Source organism: Amphibalanus amphitrite, unplaced genomic scaffold, assembly GCF_019059575.1.
Source record: "Amphibalanus amphitrite isolate SeventyFive unplaced genomic scaffold, NRLGWU_Aamphi_draft 001514F_arrow, whole genome shotgun sequence".
Classification (NCBI taxonomy): domain Eukaryota; kingdom Metazoa; phylum Arthropoda; class Thecostraca; order Balanomorpha; family Balanidae; genus Amphibalanus; species Amphibalanus amphitrite.
The window spans coordinates 1-19,374 of NW_024883007.1; the positions used below are offsets into that span (position 1 = coordinate 1).

Consider the following 19,374-nt stretch of genomic DNA (forward strand, 5'->3'; position numbering starts at 1 on the left):
GTCAATTCGTGCTGAAAAATTGATTTGAAAAATTAATAATGTTATTTTTTTGCAATAATGCGTATAACTTGGCCATTTTGAAGATATTAGCTAAAACTTGCTAGAGTTGTCATAATAATGCGTTCTATCACATATATTCTGTTTTTTTTCGAAAAGTCAATTTTTTTTTGAAAAAATGTAAAAATATAAATTTTGAATTTTATTATATAAAATTTTCGAAATTTTCAAAATTTCGAAAATCCGAGATAGCAGTTTGATAGCGCAGTCTATTCTGAGTCCTCTCATGCAAAGAAATTGGATCTAGCTTAAAAACTGAGCTCTTGGGAGCGATTGCCGTGGTTCAATGTTTTGTGTCGAAATCGGCCGAACATGACGTCACTCTGACGTCATTCCGGCCGACCTATGGTAGGTACGAAGTTCAAATTTTGACACAAGGTCAAATTGATGCAGCCGAAGGTACTGAAAGTTTGGCGTTGATACGTCAAGCGGTTTGGAACTTATTGCAGAAAAACGGGAGGGGTGGCTATAAATAGCCCCCCCCCCCCCCAGTGGGGCGCGGGTTAACACCGGTTTCGCTGCGCTGAGCGGTGGCCGTCTCGTTTATTTATTTATTTATTTATTTATTGCATGTCTTAGTGGGATCCAACAATGTTGGCTTTTACCGCCACAGTGTCAAAGTACATAAAGGACACGTATATCACACAGTCGTTGAAGCAGATTTCAGAGAACATGAGATAAAAATAGGTATGCCCACGCGAGTGTGATAAAACGTATAAAATTATATAAAAGTACGCACATGGCACAGCTTGGCTAAAAATCACAGACAAAAAAAAAAACGGATGATAGGTGGCGCATCTATGACTGGCTCGCGTATGCTGCTCTTACGCTGGCTCGGAAAGTGGTCGGGTTGATGTTTTGTCGCTGCTCGTTGGGCAGACGGTTCCATGTCCGTAAAGCACGAACTGGCACGGTCTTGTGTGTGACCTCCATCCTGCATCGCGGTGCGTGTAGGACACCGTCGGTGGCCGAACGAGTGGTCCGCTCGGACACATCCGCTCGGGCACACACAAGCGATCTCAGGGCTTGTGGAGTGTCGGTGCAGTGCACAAGTCTGTGCACTAAAGCACAGTCTCTGAGCTCGATTATTTCGGCAAATTTCAACCAGCCCAGTTGTCTGCGAGCGGCTGAAACGTGATCGGTTTTCTTTTTTGTTGGATTCTACAGCTGGCTGGCGGAAAGCGTTACCGGCCGCCCGTCCACCGCCCGCGGGCCGGACCAAGCGGTCCCGCTGACCCTACCTGACCTGAGCCCGGCGCGATATGGGACGGGCAGACGGGGGTTCGGCTCAGCGAAGGCAGCGCCCACTGGTGCTGGGGACTTTTTTTAATAGACCTACTGTACAGCTAATGGTTCTCTAAAGGCTCAATGAATAAGTTGGATGAGGGCACAATTGACAATCATGTACCTAGTATATTTCCATTTCCTTTTTTAAGAAAATGTTTTACAAGATCGCAGCATTAACACGCGCAGTGGAAGGGTTGCGAGTAGGTACTACGCCCAGTGGAAGGGGGGGGGCGGATGTCGCCCCCCCCTAATATCTCAGCTCCCACTGGAGCTAAAAAGACGAAATTTGGAGGGTAGGTGGGGGCCATGGGGAACTCTGTTGTGTGTGAATTTCATGGCCCTAGGTCAGTATCTTCAAGGTCAAATGAGGTCAAATGTGGTCAAATCTGCCATATTAGCGACTTTTTTGCGTTTACACGCCGATAACTCAAAAAGTTACCGGTCGATTTTTTTAATCTTTCACTATACGAAAGAACAAACATTTGTGAGTATGTATGGTGAATTTCTAGATAATCCAACAATAAATATGGCAGTTAGAAGCCTGCTAAGGGTAAGATGTCGCCGGCTGAAGCGGCATCGGCCGACGCGGGAAACGCGGCAATCACAATTTTGTGTTTACACACTCATAACTCAAGTTGTTACCGGCCGATTTTCAAAATTCTTTAACCATATGATTGCCTGTACATTTCTCAGTCTTCTCACCGAATTTGACGCGCATCTAATATAATCAGCGGTAAGGAGCGCGATGTAAAGACGGAACCGTCCCGCCCCGGCACAGTCTACAATTCAGGCGGCGCGTAACGGCTAGCGCCGGCCGCCGCGCCGCCGCGCCGCCGCGGCGGCGGGATGTTTGACTTTACACCGCTGTTACTAGAAAAGTTGTGAACCGATTTTCTTACTTCTTGCACGAGAAGATCCGCAATTAAATTCTGGACAGGTAGCCCAAATTTCACATTGATATTATCCTTGCGGCGCGAGTTATTGGCGAAAAACAGGAGGGGTGGGCGAAATCCGCCCCCCTTCCACCTGCGCGTGTTAACTCTCGATATGTCACAAAAATAGGTAGGTGGCGCTCGGCGTCTATTCAGTTAATTGTGGTTTGAACGTAAAAAACTGAATTCTTCGAAGTAGGTATGTACCTACATATATCTAAAACACTATTGTTAAAAAAACAGCTGAAATACTTGCCTATTCCGTAACCAACTATCGATCCTAGAGCAATCAGAATTTCTATGGCGACTCAAACTACCTGCCACTTATCCTGACCAGAGTTAAACGTCTCGTTGCTGAAATGAAACTACATGATTGTTGACATACGTCTAATCATGGGAAACAGCTGAGCTACTGTCACTCACCGCATCTCGCTGAGCTTTCTCTGTCGGACGGATCGAGTACCGGAGCCAGTTCCGGTCACCAGGGCAGCTGCAGAGGGAATCGGCGCACAGCGAGAGGAGAGAGAGAGAGAGAGAGAGAGCTTCACCGAACGAAACAGCGGGTAACGAGAGAACCGAGAAGACGGTCAACGTGCACCACACGCCGGACGTGACTTTGCTACCATACCGTCTTCTCTAGAACACGTATCAGAGTGTCTCGTAGCCAATCCTTGTGGCATAAGTGGCGCTTGATCAATCGTCATTTGCTTTGTGCCACGGGTTATCGCACCTTTGGGACATGGGACGCGGTAAACGGTGTAAATAACCCTGCTCAGGACGAGGTGGTCAGCTTCGATAGATGACGCCATGTGAGGAAGGCAGATGTCGCTACTGAAGGGTCCCTCTTGCCCTGCATTCGGTACCAGGAAAATGGGCTATTCGATTGGACGCTTTGTAGCGCTACGGATTATCTGATTAGCGTGCATTCGGCATCCGGATATTCAGGGGTAATTTTCCGGCATCACCGGCATCACCGGTGATTTAAGCTGACAGTTGACACTTGACACCGTGTACAAACGGACATGAGAACGAGTGAAAGAGCCATTAGTGAAGCAAAAGCAATATAAAATTGTGATTAATTGCATCGGTGGTCCTTGCAATACCAAATTACCGCCAGAGATCTCGAATAATTATCTCTCATTTTCCGGATGCCGAAAGCAGGGTTAGTAGACAGCAGACAGCCCCTAGCGGCAGCATGCTGAACTAGCCTGTCCCCTACCAGGTGGCGCTGCTGTATTGCCCGATTTGAGCGTCGGAGCGTATCGCCACCGCCTGCCATACGCCAAGTCGTGGTCAATCAATTCACTGTGTATTAATATACAAATCGCTGAAGCATTAACAAGGCGGCTCCGCGCAGCAAAAGCGAACACAATAACGATGGCTAGCAGGCATCAGTCACAAGGCGACATGGCAATGCAAAAATCAGCTGTAAAAAGGGCCTGTTGGCTGGTGCAACACCACTAAAAACCGATTACAGAACAAAATGCACTCATCCAAATTCCAACCAACTTGGACCGATTCTGCTAGTCAATGGGCTATGAGATACGTGAATGTTTTAGCTGCGAGGAGTACCTACCTACGCGTATCTTATTATGCCACCATTTTTACTAAGTCGCCACACAGATAAATGCAAACAAAACTTACACTCATATTCACCTTACGTTTGTGCCTGGTATAAGCCATCTTTGCAGCTCACATTCAGAAGACAGCAAAGCCGTGACTTTTTTACCGATACAATATCACATGAAAGAACGCATTATCAATGCACGTGCGTGCAACTCGGACACAACTCGCTAAGGGCGAAGTTAGCGGCCACGTGCTAGAGCATCACTACATGCATTCATACATGACCATGTGGCGAAACGTCAACGCTAACCAATCACGGACACTCGTGAGTAGCTGGTCCTTCAGTCCACGAGGCAGGCTGCCGAGCTAGCCACTGGCTCTACGCTTCAGTGTTCCTCTATCGGTCCGAACGTCGATGTCACACCCCACACCTCCACTGGTCCGGCTCGGTCCGCCGTCCTCGTGGAGACAGTTCAGCCAGGACCGGACGGCGCTCTCTGAGATCAGTCCTCGCCTGCCATTTCCCCTCACAAGTCATCGAATCTCAGCTAAAATCACTCAGCTAGCCTCAACACTGATCTTGCTCGACCTCACGCATGGGCAGCGCTAATCGTTATTGTCTGAGAGGAGCAAGTGAAGACGGTTGCACTGATGAAGATCCAGAGTCGTACGCTGGATCGTAGCTTCAAGGTTCTGACACCAAATCGATCCGGACAGCTGCTATTAACACCGAGTCGACCCAGTCAGCTGGTCTTTACACCGAATCGACGCCGTTTTTACACCGAGTCGATGCCACTGAGCTGTGCACAGGCCATCATCAGGATGTCTTTCTTCTCCTTGGGGAAGCGCAGCTCTCTGCCGGCTCGCCGGGCCTGCTCCAGCTCGGCGTCGGCGGCGCGCAGCTCCTGGGCCAGCACGTTCGGCATCTCCTGAGAGCGAGACGAGGGATGAGTCAGAGATTACAGGTCAAAGGTCAGGGCCAAGAGGACGAGCCGGAGGTCAGGGTCAGGAGCGAGCAAAAAATAACAAATGACGTCGATTGTTATCAAGGCAATCGATGTCAAAAGGTATTTATAATATGCCGATTTCTGGGCAAAATAAAGTGAAATAACTATACGGTGAACGAACGGTAAACAATAAAACAGACCGCAAAATAAAATAAACCTTAGTAAACGTATAAGCCATAAGCCAGTGACCAGGTCATGTAAGGTATAAAAATGATTTAACGTGAAGCTTTAAATCTCCTGTCGCAGCCACTCCGGAGCTCCTCATAGCCTGCCGCCCAGAGGGCACCACCATGCACCCATACCGTCCACTGTAACACACCTGTTCCCTCGCGATCCAGTCGAGCGCCATCTGCGACCTCATGTCATCGTCCAGAGTACGGTGCGAGTAGTGAGCGACCACCTCCTGTCGGGAGCACTGCCGCTCGCGCATCGCCTGCCGAGAGGGTGGTACGGTTATACGATATCCAGTTACATACAGTCACATGGAGTCATGCTCAGTCGCCAGTCACATCTCTAGCTGCTTAGAGTCCAACAGCTGTCCAGAGTTACGACTTAGAAGTACGGAGTCATATGAGGTTATATGAAGAGCACAAAAAAACGATAAAGTTTTAATCCTATTAACCCTCGCGGCCTCGCCCGTAAACGGCGATCTGCCACCTTCGCCGATGCAGGGGGGGGGGGTTGGTGCGACCCCCCTTGGCGTTTAAAAACGGAGCGTCGTAGAGCTTAGCGGAAAAAACCAACGGATTGCTCTCGCCGAGATCTCGCGATTGGTGGTATATTTTTTGGTCCTAGGTCAACATTTGACCTACTTTTGACCGGTCAAAGGTCAAATTTTCGGAAAAATAGACTTTTTTCAACTTTCCGCGGCGATTGCGGCAAAAACGGTGGAAGATATCGACTTGAAACCTTCACTATCGTGTTCCTTGATCAATTCTCTATCGTTTGGTATGTATTTCGTTTCCCTAGCTCTAAAAATGGCGCGTTGGGAGCGCCGGAAGTCGGCAAGGTCACAGTCGGCGGCAGAAATTCGAAAAATCTAAAATTAAATTTTTGAAATCTGATTGTATTTTTGGATTTGGGAGGTCCATTTGCTCCCTATAGAAGCTAATATTGCTGCATATTCTCATTGAGGTGACAAGAATTAGCAAAATAGTGGTTCGGGCGCTTTTCAAAAATAGTACCGGACGCTGTTCCTCTTGTGACGTCATAGCTCCATGACCTGACCTGACCCGGTCAAGTTTCTTATACCATATGATAGCCAATACTTGCCCCCAACATGCATGGGAAATTTCATCACGATACATCAACCGATGTCCGTACCACCGGCAGGAAACCTCGGGCGTTGGCACTCAGTTTGTGAAAATCCGGCCGGAGGCTGTTCCTTTTGTGACGTCATAACTCCGTGACCTGACATGACCCGGTCAATTTTTTTTATCAAAAGATGCACAAGGTTCGCCCCATAAAGTACCCAAAATTTGGCGGCGCTGCGCGCCGCCGTTTTTGCACTATTTCCGAAAAACCTCAGGGGGGTTGCACCAACCCCCCCGTCCCCCCCCCCCCTACATGGGCGAGGGTTAAGAAACGTTATCAAGTTTTATTTCGTTGAACTATGCATATACCCACCAAAGTCCGAACATAATATTTCTAAAAAGATTAAATGAAATTTTGTACCGTAAAAAATGCATTGCATTGAACAAAATGCCAGCTGATGTTTACTTTTGATGGCAATTACCTTCAGTGACCCGTTCCAGTGTAGCAGCTGGAAGACGGTCATCAGCTCCTGGAACTCCAGCATCGTCTTGCCCTTGTTTGCCTCCAGCATGAAGCGGAACGCGCCGATGCCCGTGTTGGGATTATCGGCCACGTCTTGGCTGCCCTGAAGCGAAGAGGAATCGTTACTGAGATGTGCTCGATGGTGACTGAATTTACACAATGGACGATACGGCACCATAAAGGTAGCGCTTGAAACAGCATTACAAACTATGAACGGCATGAAATGAACGGCATTCGGATCATATATAACTGGCATGGAACATCGCTGTCTACCTAATCCTCATAAAATAGCGCAAATAAGTAGAACGATTGTATATTTCAACGACTCAGTTACAATGACCAACAAAAACCACAAACAGTCCAGAAGCAGGGTGTTACCTAATTTATAATGCTCTATCTCCAACACATAACCATAACAATTGTGTTTTATGCCAGCCAGGCCCCGCTGTCGCCGCCACTCACATTGAAGGTGGTCCTGGCGTCACCGATGGCTCGCTCGATAAACTCGTCCGAGATGCAGCGGGACGGGTGGTCGTTGAAAACAGAGTTCATCAGCGCTATTTTGGCGCTGCTCCGCCGAGCCTCCGCCTTGGTCGGGCAGTTCTGTAGGTGAGGGACAAAAGACGGTCAATAAACGGTCAGAGGTCACAGGCGAACGGTCATAGAGTAACTATCACATCCCACGGCATATAGTGAAATGAATGGTGACAGAAAACACGGTAAAAGGGAAATGGTTACAGGTGAGTGTCAAAGACAGAAATGGAAAATATTAAAAGGTCAAGAGTCGACAGTCAAAAGTAAGCGGTGAAGAAGTCGAGCTTCCGGCGGCCAACGGTCAACGTCTGATCATAAAAAACATTTAATATTCAACAGTCAACGGTCAGCCCAAATATGTGAGCAAGAGTGTGTGTGAAATGCAATGCTCGACTACGTGACAAAGATTGCTGGATATTTGCCGCGCTTCGACATTTATCAGGCTTACATATGTAGACACGAATGCATAACACGTGTCGGAAATGAATTTTCCTCTACCCGATTAGAGCTATCCGATTTACTCCTCAGTATGCATGAACAAGGGTGCGGCGATTTCCGGCGCCGGCTCCCCACCGTATCGCATCGACCGTTAAACATGCATCAGAGGCCGTTTGCATGCTGCACACTCGCGACTGTCCGGCAAAGCTTGCACTGCAACATGATCTATGGGAGGACAGGACTGCCGGGGGTGCAGATGCAGCATTACCGTCTGTTCCTCTCCCTCCCATCTCTGCCTGACATTATCCCTCTCCCTCCCAACGCAGTACGCGCCCTCCTTACACTAACGAACTTTTGCCCTCGGAACTTCCCTCTCTCTTCCTTTATCTTCTTAATCCTTTCCAGTCGCACCTTTCCGTCTTACTCTCCATCCTCCTTTTTTCCTTCTCCATACCCTCTCTCTCCATCCTCATCCTCTCTCTCTCTCTCTCTCTCTCTCTCTCTCTCTCTCTCTCTCTCTCTCTCTCTCTCTCTCTCTCTCTCTCTCTCTCTCTCTCTCTCTCTCTCTCTCTCTCTCTCTCTCTCTCTCATCCTCTCCCCTTCCCCTACATACTCTCTCTCTCTCTCAGCCCGGTCCATGCGGCGTGCGACAGCCCCCACCACCCTCCGTATCTCCGGAGCAGAAGACGCCGCTCCGGCCGGGACCCAGACGGGTCGTAATCGGCCGGTCGGCCGGCGCCCCGTGCTCCTGCAGCCCAGAGACCAGCAGAGGCGGCCGGTGCTGTCTGGCACCGTGCCAAAGGCCGCCCGAGGCCGGCGCGGTTCGGTGGAGCCTGCCCGGCCGCTGCCGGCGGCGGCGCGGCCGGCCGGCCCGGCGGCCAGCGTCGCAGTCAGCTCCGCCGCCACAGACGCCACTGTCTGTTCAGGGAGGAGATTTACTGCTGCCAGACACGGTACAGAGGTGATTGAGGCGGAGGGATGCAAGAGCTGCAGGAGGAGCTGGGGCTGATACTAAGGATGGAGGGATGATGAGCTATGCTGGGTCGCACGGCTGGTTTCCACCCTGTATCCCATCCTACAGCGTGAAATCATCAACACCGACCCTTCTGTCTTATTCAAGTCGGCAAGATCACTTTACTACCCGCAGTCGGTGCCGTGCACAGTAGATCGGCACCGAATGGGACTTATTCTATCGCTGCATCCAGCCCAGTCGCTCCTGCTTCCGTTACGCCGTCCGTCCACCGTCAACCGTCAGCCGTCAACCGTCAACAGTCCACCGTCCACCGTCCACCGCCCTCCATCCACCGTTCCACCGTCCGCCGTCCGCCGCGCGGTCGCGGTCCGCCATCGACAGTGGTCTGACCGACTTCTCTCCACCGGTTCCCGGGTCGGGCGAGGTGCTCAGGCGGCGCTCTGCGGTCCGCCCGGCCAGTTATAGCCATCGGATCGACCACAGACTCCCCCGAGGCAGGTATGTAAAGGGGCCCTGACACTTGCACGATTTGGTGGCACGCATTGGCACGAATCGAATCGTGCCCGTGCGCATACTAGTCGTAAACTAACGTGAAGTGTTCGTTAGCTCGTCGTGACTTCGTGCCATGTCGGGGCGAGAACTTTGAAATGTTCAAAGTTTTGGTCACGACACAATTTCGTGATCGGATCGTGAACTATGCGCAAACTGTTCGTGAGCTCGTCGTGAACTCGTCGGGACGGTGCGGGAAGTGCGTAAACTATGCGCAAACTATGCGAAAAGCATTCGTGAACTCGTCGTACCAGCCCGTGCCAATGTGTGGATCGCGGCTTGCTTCGCAGCGCGAAATTTAGGATTGTTTGGTGTTTTTTCCCGAGTCGATTGGACGCCTAGATGGGAAGTTATGACCGAAAATGTGTTTAGCGGGTCATTCCAGGTCAAAGAGGTCAAACTAGGTCACACGGGCTCATATTAGGTCACAGAGGTCAAATTAGGTCACATGGTGTCAGGTTAGGTCACCATGAGGTCACGATGGGTCACGCCAGGTCACAGAGGCCAGCCATAGTCACGATAGGTCAGTCCAGGTCAAACTGGTCACATTAGGTACGGTCAGGACATTTGCGTCACTGGAGGTCACGATGGGTCAGGCCAGGACAAGGGTTGTAAGCTCCGTTCTGGGAGGTTCTCCGTTCTGTTCTCCGTTCCGCTCCCAGTTCTGGGACGTCCCATTCTTATATGGCATGCCCAAGTCGGCACAAATTGCGCAATCTTGTCGTGCCAATGCGGGAAGTGCGTAAACTATGCGCAAACTATGCGGAAAGTATGCGTGAACTCGTCGTACAGTCGTGTACAGGTTGATGGTCCTCTACTCTTTATCCACCGGCATAGGTGGAGAATTGTGACCAGCTGGGGGTGCTCGGGCGCACCCAATCCGCCGCCGCCTAGCGGTGACCTTGACCCGCGCCGCCCGGCCGCGGCTCCCAAGCCAAGCCGGCGTGGAATTGGGAGAGCTCGAGCACCCCCAGTCCAGCACAATTCTCCACCCGTGTCCACCGGGTTCCTATGGCTCAGCATTGGCAGCAGCCGCCTGGTACCGGTAGGCTGTGCCGCATGACCCGAAAGTTATGCGGCACAGTCTACCCACGCCGTTTGACATCGGCTCGGGTCGCCGGGTGGAGCGCTTTGTAGACCAGTTGTTGCGTCAGACCATGGCGCGGGGGGGGGGGAGGGGCTCATCTCAGTGGTTGGCGTGGGCTGGCGTGTGGTGTGGGGCGCGTGTTGGTGGACCATGGGGGCTGGTCGGGTGTGTGTGGTCACTTCCTGGACCTGCATTGCACATTTTGCGTCGCTTAACAATTGCATTCCTGTTTTTGATAAGCACAATGCACGAAAGACCCAGCGAATATAATTTACTTTACTTGTGCATTGTGCAAAACGTGATTTGGCACGGTATCGAGGCAACCATAGGTCTTGCGCCTATGCATGATATTTAGGCAATACGTTTATGAAAACGGTAGATGGATACTGGATGTCAATTCGTATGCTAAATGTCGGCACGTATTAAATGAATGAATGAATCAATCAATCAATCAAACAATCAATCGACATGTATAAAACCGTAACCACTAATAGCAATCAAACCATCCTAACTCGGAAAAGCAGCCGGAGCCCTGATGAGGCTCGAACCGGGACTCCACGCTGTAAATGTTGCCTATGATCCATCATCATTCCACCAAGCTAGAGTAACCGGCACCCGAACCCACAAAAACATTAATTGACTTTGCCGCCGACCTCCCGGCCCCGCCGCCCGCCCGGCCAGACTTTGCCCCGGCCATAGCCACCATCCGGTGTAGCTCAGCGTAGGAGTGCTCGACTGTCAAGCTGACCGGTAGTGAGGGGCCCGGTTCGAAACGCTTCGGATGCTGGATGTTTATTTCTCGTTGGGAGGCTTTGCGTTTAGTCCACTTTTCAGAAAGATCATTTGGTGACTGACCTGTTTTCTTTTTTTTTTTTTTTTTGCTGCGCTGCAATTCATGAGGAGACCGTATGCACCCTTACCTGTCCTTCCGCATCCCACTTTGGAGATGGGTGGTTGCCCCCCCCCCTTCCATGGGTTTTGTGAATATATCTAAAACGAATTTTTGGAGGGTGGATTACGATCGGTTCTATGCGACAAGTGACCACACACACCCAGCCCCAGGTCCGCTCACTCCCTCCCCACATCACCCCCTCCCCACAACACACTCCAGCCCGCCTCATCCACTGAGCCGAGCCATAACGAGCCTCAGCGCCCCGGGGCGCGACCTGTCAGCGAACCGGCGGGGACGCGGGCCGGCGGTTGCGTGCGCCGCGGGGGCAGGGGCGCGTCCAGGCGTCGGGGACATCGAGGCGGCGCGAGCTGGCGCCGCCACGGCTGGCGCCGTGTTCGCTGACAGGTCGCGCCCCGGGGCGCTGAGGCTCGTTATGGCTCGGCTCAGTGGATGAGGCGGGCTGGAGTGTGTTGTGGGGAGGGGGTGATATGGGTAAGGAGTGAGCGGACCTGGGGCTGGGCGTTTGTGGTCACTTGTCGCATAGAACCGATCGTATCCCCCCTCCAAAAATTCGTTTTAGATATATTCACAAAACCCATGGGGGGGGGGGCAACCACCCATCTCTCAAGTGGGGTGCGGAAGGACAGGTAAGGGTGCATACGGTCTCCTCATGAATTGCAGCGCAGCAAAAAAAAAAGAAAAGAAAACAGGTCAGTCACCAAATGATCTTTCTGAAAAGTGGACTAAACGCAAAACCTCCCAACGAGAAATAAACATCCAGCATCCGAAGCGTTTCGAACCGGGTCCCTCACTACCGGTCAGCTTGACAGTCGAGCACTCATACGCTGAGCTACACCGGATGGTGACTATGGCCGGGGCAAAGTCTGGCCGGGCGGGCGGCGGGGCCGGGAGGTCGGCGGCAAAGTCAATTAATGTTTTTGTGGGTTCGGGTGCCGGTCACTCTAGCTTGGTGGAATGATGATGAATCATAGGCAAAATTTACAGCGTTGAGTCCCGGTTCGAGCCTCATCAGGGCTCCGGCTGCTTTTCCGAGTTAGGATGGTTTGATTGCTATTAGTGGTTACGGTTTTATACATGTCGATTGATTGTTTGATTGATTGATTGATTCATTCATTCATTCATTTAATACGTGCCGACATTTGGCATACGAATTGACATCCAGTAGGTATCCATCTACCGTTTTCATAAGCGTATTGCCTAAATATCATGCTAGGCACAAGACCTATGGTTGCCTCGATACCGTCATGCCAAATCACGTTTTGCACAATGCACAAGTAAAGTAAATTTTATTCGCTGGGTCTTTCGTGCATTGTGCTTATCAAAAACAGGAATGCAATTGTTAAGCGACGCAAAATGTGCAATGCAGGTCCAGGAAGTGACCACACACACCCGACCAGCCCCCATGGTCCACCAACACGCCCCACACCACTCGCCAGCCCACGCCAACCACTGAGACGAGCCCCTCCCCCCCGCTGGTCTGACGCAACAGCTGGTCTACAAAGCGCTCCACCCGGCGACCCGAGCCGATGTCAAACGGCGTGGGTAGACTGTGCCGCATAACTTTCGGGTCATGCGGCACAGCCTACCGGTACCAGGCGGCTGCTGCCAATGCTGAGCCATAGGAACCCGGTGGATAAAGAGTAGAGGACCATCAACCTGTACACGAGTGTACCAGTCCGTGTCAATGTGGACACTGATGGGCACGCATTCGTGAATTATTCGTCAAATCGTCGTGAACTGGTCGTGCACTAGTCGTGAACAGTGCGGGAGCCATCCCAATTCGTGCACGAAAATGGCACGGCTTGCCACGACAAAATCGTGACCAAAAGTCGTACAAGTGTCAGGGCACCTTAACTACTGAGAGTTCTCCTCTCGGCTGCCACTCCGGTGCAGGTTTTCCGAGCAGCTCACAGCGATGCAATTCGCGCTGCGATGGATCCTTAGAATGCGGCCTCGTTCGCAGGACTCACTGCTCTCGTCTGGGCTCGTCTATAAGCGAGTTTCAGCAGGTCAGGCAGCTGATATCCCGTTCGCGTAGCTGACCTGGCGGTAGCGGGTAGGTGTGTTTTTGCGATCGAGCTGACAGAGCCACGATGATCGGCCGATCGTACGACGTGTGCGGCGGTAGAGTGGGGACTGGAGAGTGTAACGGTCCGGCTCGCGTAAAAACACCGCCCGCAGCACGCTGCCGCCACACGCACACGTGCAGGGGAACACTCGTGCGGGCTGGGATATATGGTGTAGAGCTAACTTGCTGAGTCAGATCTCTGATTACGGAGCGAGCGAAGCGAGCGTAGTCTTTCCTTAGATTAACGGAAATTTCTGAGTATGAGCGGCCGGCCGGCCGTGGTCACGCTTTTGCGAGGCTTATATCTCAGCAACCACTTGACCGATTTACACGCGGTAATTTTTGTAGGGTAGCTTCATTCCTTCTACCAAGTATTGGACTATTCCCGATACATGTGGGTGACCCCTTATGCACGTGCCACGTGCAAAACGAAGAGGTGTCAATTTTGTAATTGTTGCAATATCTCGGTAACTGCTTGGCCGATTGCGCTGAAAGTTGGCATGTAGGTAGGCACCCACTAGGCACTGCATATACATGTGCCAGAGTTGGGGTGCTGCTGCACGTGCGCACGTGCAGGGGTCGTTTCCAGATCTCGAGAACGGCTCGACCGATTGCGCTCAAATTTGGTACACAGTTAGGGACCGGTTAGTAGGGTGCCGTGCAAAACTAAGTTGGGACCCATTTTGCACGTGCGCACGTGCAGGGTGCCGCTTCCAGATCTCGAGAACGGCTGGGCCGATTGTGCTCAAATTTGGCACATCGCTAGAGACCGGTTAGTAGGGTGTCGTGCACAAGTCAGCTGGAGGTACCTCGTCGAAATTTCGCACGTGCAAGGCTCACCCTCTCGCTCGCTCCGTTAGTCGCCCCAAAAGGCGTTATACTGGTTTATCATTATCGAGCCAGAGCAGAGGCGGGATCTTTGAGTATCGGCGGCTTTTGAGCTATAAGTGACTGAGTCATTTGTGGTTGTGACTAATTTCAGCTTATAATGCTGGGTTTTTCTTTCTGGCCAATGCACGGAGTGTTAGCACACGAGGCGAGGACTTTTCATGAGACTGTGGTCTTCAGAAATAAGATCATATCTTGCCAGTCATCGGCTTTGGACGCTGGTTGCAAGGTCATCCCGGTGCATAGAAATGTCACCTGCCCGAGGGGAAAGGAGGGCTGCATTAGCCCTAGCCTTGCAGTACGGATGCACTATTCCAACAGCAGGCAGTTGGATTTGTATGTGGTTTGCACCGCAGCTGATACGATCTAGGTGATGTGCATTCACACATACAAACGTGCTCTGGCGTGGAAACAGCATAGACGTTCCCTGACTTATGCAGGATTCACCTGAACTGATCATGCACGAACTAGTTATGCCTGAGACTTCGTCAAGGTTTAGTTGTTTGAAAACGAGGCGAATCTCCTGATCAGTCACCAGCCCACCTCCTCGCCTCCCTTCTGCTATTGTCCACCCCACCTTGACCCTCTGGTCGGCGTTTGTTAGCACCCCCCCCCCCCCCCCTCCTACTATCAGCTGATGGCGCCGGGCGGCGCTCAGCGCCTGAGGCTGGAATCTGCGGCATCCCCCGATCCGTGAGCGTGTCTCGAACCTCGCTCCCTCCGTGAAATCGATCCCGACCCAGTCGGTCGGTCGGCCCGCATCGGCCGACCCCCATTATCGATAAACAGCCATTTAAAAACGGCGCCGCCCACCAAAACATCACGTGACCCTGAAAATAAGGCCATGAACGCCATGAAAAGAGGGGTGGACCGTTCACATACCTTTTTAATGCTTATTTTTAAATGCCGTTTTGTTAGGAGAGGATACTAAAACGACCCACACCGTCCTGTCTGGACTGACCTGGAAGATGCCGAAGCAGACCTGAACTGACCTGGAGCCTGTCGAGGCAGATCTAAACTGATTTGAAAACTGCCGAAGCAGAACTGTACTGACTTGAAAACTGCCGAAGCAGACCTGAACTGACCTGGAAACTGTCAGAGCAAACCTAGACTGACCTGGAAGCTGCCGAAGCAGACCTGAAGTGACCTGGAGCCTACTGAAGCAGACCTGTCGATTGGCCTGGAGCCTACCGAAGAGGCAGACCTGCACTGATCTGGAAGCTGCCGAAGCAGACCTGAAGTGACCTGGAAGCTGCCGAAGCAGACCCGGACTGACCTGGAGCCTACCACAGAGGACCCGCACTGACCTGGAAGCTGCCGAAGCAGCTGCCCCCCGGTAAGGTGACGTAGCAGACGTAGGGAGGACACGAGGCCGGCACCGACTCGTAGATGACCAGGGCGCCGTTCTTCAGCTGCGCCCCCCGCGCCTGCTTCAGCTGCCAGAACTCCTGCAGCGCCTCCACCACATTCACTGGGGAGCGAGCAGACATTGCGTCAGAAATCAGACATCAACGGAGCAGAAAGGGCTGAAGGACATGGGCACGCTTCACAAAGACGGCATTTATATAAAAGCGTTTGAATGTAAAAGAAAACTATACGAAAAAGGAGGCCTAGAAGCGCTCGGTGTAACTATTTTGATTGCAACCTACTAATGAGTGTTTGATTGTCCTGTAATCGGCAAGCCTGCTTAATTTATCTCTTGCTGCACATTATTGATTAACGATAGACCTGCGATCACCAAACGGTCATGCAGTCGAAGTGTCTAAGGCCCAATAAACAATCGCAATGATGGCTGCTCGTTCGCACGTCTCGTTAGACGTTGGTCGGCAGTTTCAGTAGCCCGTCTGACCGCCTCTGTGAGCACAGTGTCTGTAGTAGCGCCGGGCTGCGGCCACCGCCGCCGCCGCCGCCCGCAGGCACCACGCCGCCGCCGCCGCCGCCGCCGCCAATAATCATAAATTATGTAGCCTGCGCGGAGACGGCGGCGGAGGCTGTCCGACCCCGCGCATTGACCTTCTGCGAGACGACTTTTGTACACCAATACATCGACTGTTGAATGTCTCAACATCAGTCATGAGAAGTTGCGGATCCCGCACACATCGATCGTCTCAGCATCGTCAGTTGGGACGACCTCGAGACCCGACCGTTTGAGCAAGAGCTAACTGTACCGTGTGCAGCGCAGTGTGCACGAACATGTGCACGTAGCTCTACGAATGTTAATTACAGTACAGCAATGCTGCCGACCACAGCGTAATAAATAACTGAGTGACCTCACACACCAGTCGTCATGACTATATAATCTACGAGATGGACACTGTTGTGGCCGAGCTGTATCGATTATATGTTTTTTGTCTGATAACCTGCAACGATCCTCAGAGAACCCGGAGAGCGGTCTCTAGATCGAGCAAAATACAGGAATGAGTCCGATAAAATCACAGGGAATCGACAGACAATAGCAGCAAACATGCCTAAAAACATAGCGGAAGAAAAACAGAGGAAGGCGTACCAATGTGGTATGTGGCACAATTATTCTAAGTGTGGAATTGTTTGGCGGTTTACTTTATGGTAGACATGTTTAAAACGTATTGTCTTGTGTTCTAAGGATTTAAAAAGCAGCCTGATGAAGGAGGCAGCGGCCCCCGAAAGCTACCGATTCCTATACATTTTACTGGTGTTGAATTATTTGTTTCTGAATATGTGACAATGCAAATCGTCGTCGGAGCGCACCACTGTCCCTCTTTCCCGTGGCACTCTTTATGTCGCTCGTACCTAATTTATCATTTCACCCATCTCACACTACTATGAACACATAAGTTCAAGCGAGACAGCAAGCATCGGATCATGTCACTGCCGCAATTATCTCCCGAGTCGCCGCTGTAATCACCTGCGTGGCGGAGTTCACAGTTTAGTGCTAGAGGCGCATTCTCCGTTGCAGTCTCCCGCTGGCTAGTGTTAGTGCTACATGCAGCATCGCAGTCTCCGCTGAGTCGGTCTGATACCCACATTATCGTAAATATTTCGTGCTTGAAAGAAATAATATTAGATTTTGAGGTCCTTTTCCTTTATTGAGGTTAACTTTTTAACATTTTACCAGGCGATTAGCAGCAGCAGAGCAGCGGCTTAGCAAGCACTGCACTCTAACAAAGAAGAAGGGAAAACTTGTACTCGAAGAAGAACTCGGTAATCATAGACATGGCATCAAGTGATTCATGTATAGATGTCTGCCTAGATGGAAAAATCGCAATATCATTTTTTCTCTCGCGAAGTCAGCATGACAATGTCCTAAGCATTAGGCATATTCATATGAATGCTATATTTTCTACCAATTTTCCTTTACTGATCAGGATGTGGTTTTGAATAACACTTGCTTATTTTTCATGCACAAAATCTTAACCACAAAGCTGGACGTCATAGCCACATTCACTGACACGTGTCTCAATTCGAAAGGAATTCAGAAAATACCAAGCAATTTACAGCGGAGTTTCCATAAGCAGTACACGAACAAGCTCTATGCGTTCTGCATCACGACAAAAAAAAAACCTAGGTAAGTAGTTAGCAGTTTCCTTGCGCACGGCGATATACCCAGTGATAGTCGTATTCAGACACAGGAAAAACGCTACTGGGCATTCCAATGAAATGCTGACAGCTGCCAGTCGGGAAACGGCGACCTAATGGCCAGCCGTTCACTACATTTATGGTTTATTACACAGGGGAAAGGAAATAGATATGGGGAGAGAGGGAGAGAGAGAGAGGGAGAGAGAGAGCTAGAGAGAGCGAGAGAGGAAGAGGGAGAGAGAGAGAGAGGGAGAGAGAGAGAGAGAGAGAGAGAGAGAGAGAGAGAGAGAGAGAGAGAGAGAGAGAGAGAGAGAGAGAGAGAGAGAGAGAGAGAGAGAGAGAGAGAGAGAGACCGATGCCATCGCCATTTTTGCGCAAGCCAGATCCCAGCAAACATTTACAGCAATCATGACAATAAGATGCCACGCGTTTTACGTGTAGGGTAGGGTGCGACTGTATGGTGACTGCAATAAGGCACATGTAGATAGCACCAGTGCCACTTCGGCAATCCATTCATCCATTCCTTTATCGGACCAAAGTCGTCTGCTGACTCACGCATGGCTCCCAGAACAACTGATACAGCCGCCAGTTGATCCTATTCCCCTTCTATGTGACGCTCAATCCATAGGTAATGAGCATCCCTTTCGAGATGAGTCAGGAACAAGCAAGCAGCCTCCATAATTCACCTCTACCGCTGGGTCTCGAGCATTGCTACCTATCCTTTTCTAAAAAATCATAGTTCAACGCGGCGTCTCGTCCGTGTACCCGTGCTCCACCTGCCTCTGCCTCCGTCTCCGGGGAGGCAGAGGCAGCCTTTGTTGTGAGGCAGAGGCAGCCCTGACCTGCCTTTGTTCTCGCTACCGGTCAGAGCTCCACTCCCACTTACCTTTGTCCTACGCCGCCGGGACTCCGACCTACCTTTGTCCTGTGAGGGCCGCAGGTGGTCGTACGGTGACGAATACACGCGCCACGGCTCGTCAAACGCCATGGAGCTGAGCATGACGGTGTTGCGGACACAGCACACCGTGCCAGCTCCCGGCGGACAGCGCGTCTGCGGACACCGGACAGCGGGCGGACACTGGCGGCGGCGGCTCGAGACTGGCGGCCGGCCGTTCGGCGTCCGCCACCCCTGTCCGGCCGGCCCGCCGCTCCGGCCCGCCCGTTCCGGCACACAGACACACACACAGACGGACGGACCGCACGGCGGACTGATACAATTTGGCGGCCCGTGAAAGGTCTCACGGCGAATTATTGCAGTTCGTATTGTGCAGCTGTTTGGCTGATACTGACAGCACTATAATTGTGTTCCTTTGAGGTGACCTTGTGGTGAATTAGACCCTCACTGACACCGCGCTCCTCCGCCAAGATAAGTCCCGACCAAAGCCGACCGGGCAGTCCGATAACTCTGACAGGGGACGCCGTTTAACTCGCCAGACCCGGAGCGGAGAAACAAAAACTGGCTGCGCGTCAGCGGACCTTTAAAAATATATGTCGCTACAAGCCGCCTCTGCTAGTCGGCGGAATTAGCCTAGACAGCATGCAAACGCCGTGTTCAACACGAATCGTGGGACAGAAACACCTGTTAATGAAAAATGGCCAGTTGGAGCCAAACATCTAAGAGGGTTACAACCTGTATGACATGCTGAATCGGATATCTTACTCAATACCCACGCAACAAGGTATATTTTGTCAAGAAAGGTATTTGATCACTAGCCCGTTTAGTGTTTTCTAATAGGCGATATCT

The 19,374-nt window shown here is 51.4% G+C and overlaps 1 protein-coding gene across 1 annotated transcript; it reads right to left on the reverse strand.

The window, feature by feature from the left end:
• Positions 1–3,566: 3,566 nt before the first annotated feature.
• LOC122373543 (protein limb expression 1 homolog) lies at positions 3,567–18,922 on the reverse strand. The gene is made up of 6 exons (XM_043351734.1): positions 18,549–18,922; positions 15,383–15,546; positions 7,088–7,228; positions 6,585–6,728; positions 5,169–5,282; positions 3,567–4,771 (listed from the first exon to the last, which is right to left on the reverse strand). The coding sequence occupies exons 1-6, from the start codon at positions 18,628–18,630 to the stop codon at positions 4,619–4,621; spliced, it is 798 nt and encodes a 265-aa protein (XP_043207669.1). The 5' UTR covers positions 18,631–18,922; the 3' UTR covers positions 3,567–4,618.
• Between the last annotated feature and the right edge of the window lie 452 nt (positions 18,923–19,374).

Bases quoted from the DNA above. Each gene is read 5' to 3' on its own strand.
- LOC122373543 (XM_043351734.1), bottom strand. From the start codon at position 18,630: ATGCTCAGCTCCATGGCGTTTGACGAGCCGTGGCGCGTGTATTCGTCA. The intron at 15,547-18,548 runs GTAGGTCGGAGT...CTCGCTCCCCAG, and splicing joins GCGGCCCTCACAGGACAAAG to TGAATGTGGTGGAGGCGCTG. The intron at 6,729-7,087 runs GTGAGTGGCGGC...TCTTCGCTTCAG, and splicing joins ACGCCAGGACCACCTTCAAT to GGCAGCCAAGACGTGGCCGA.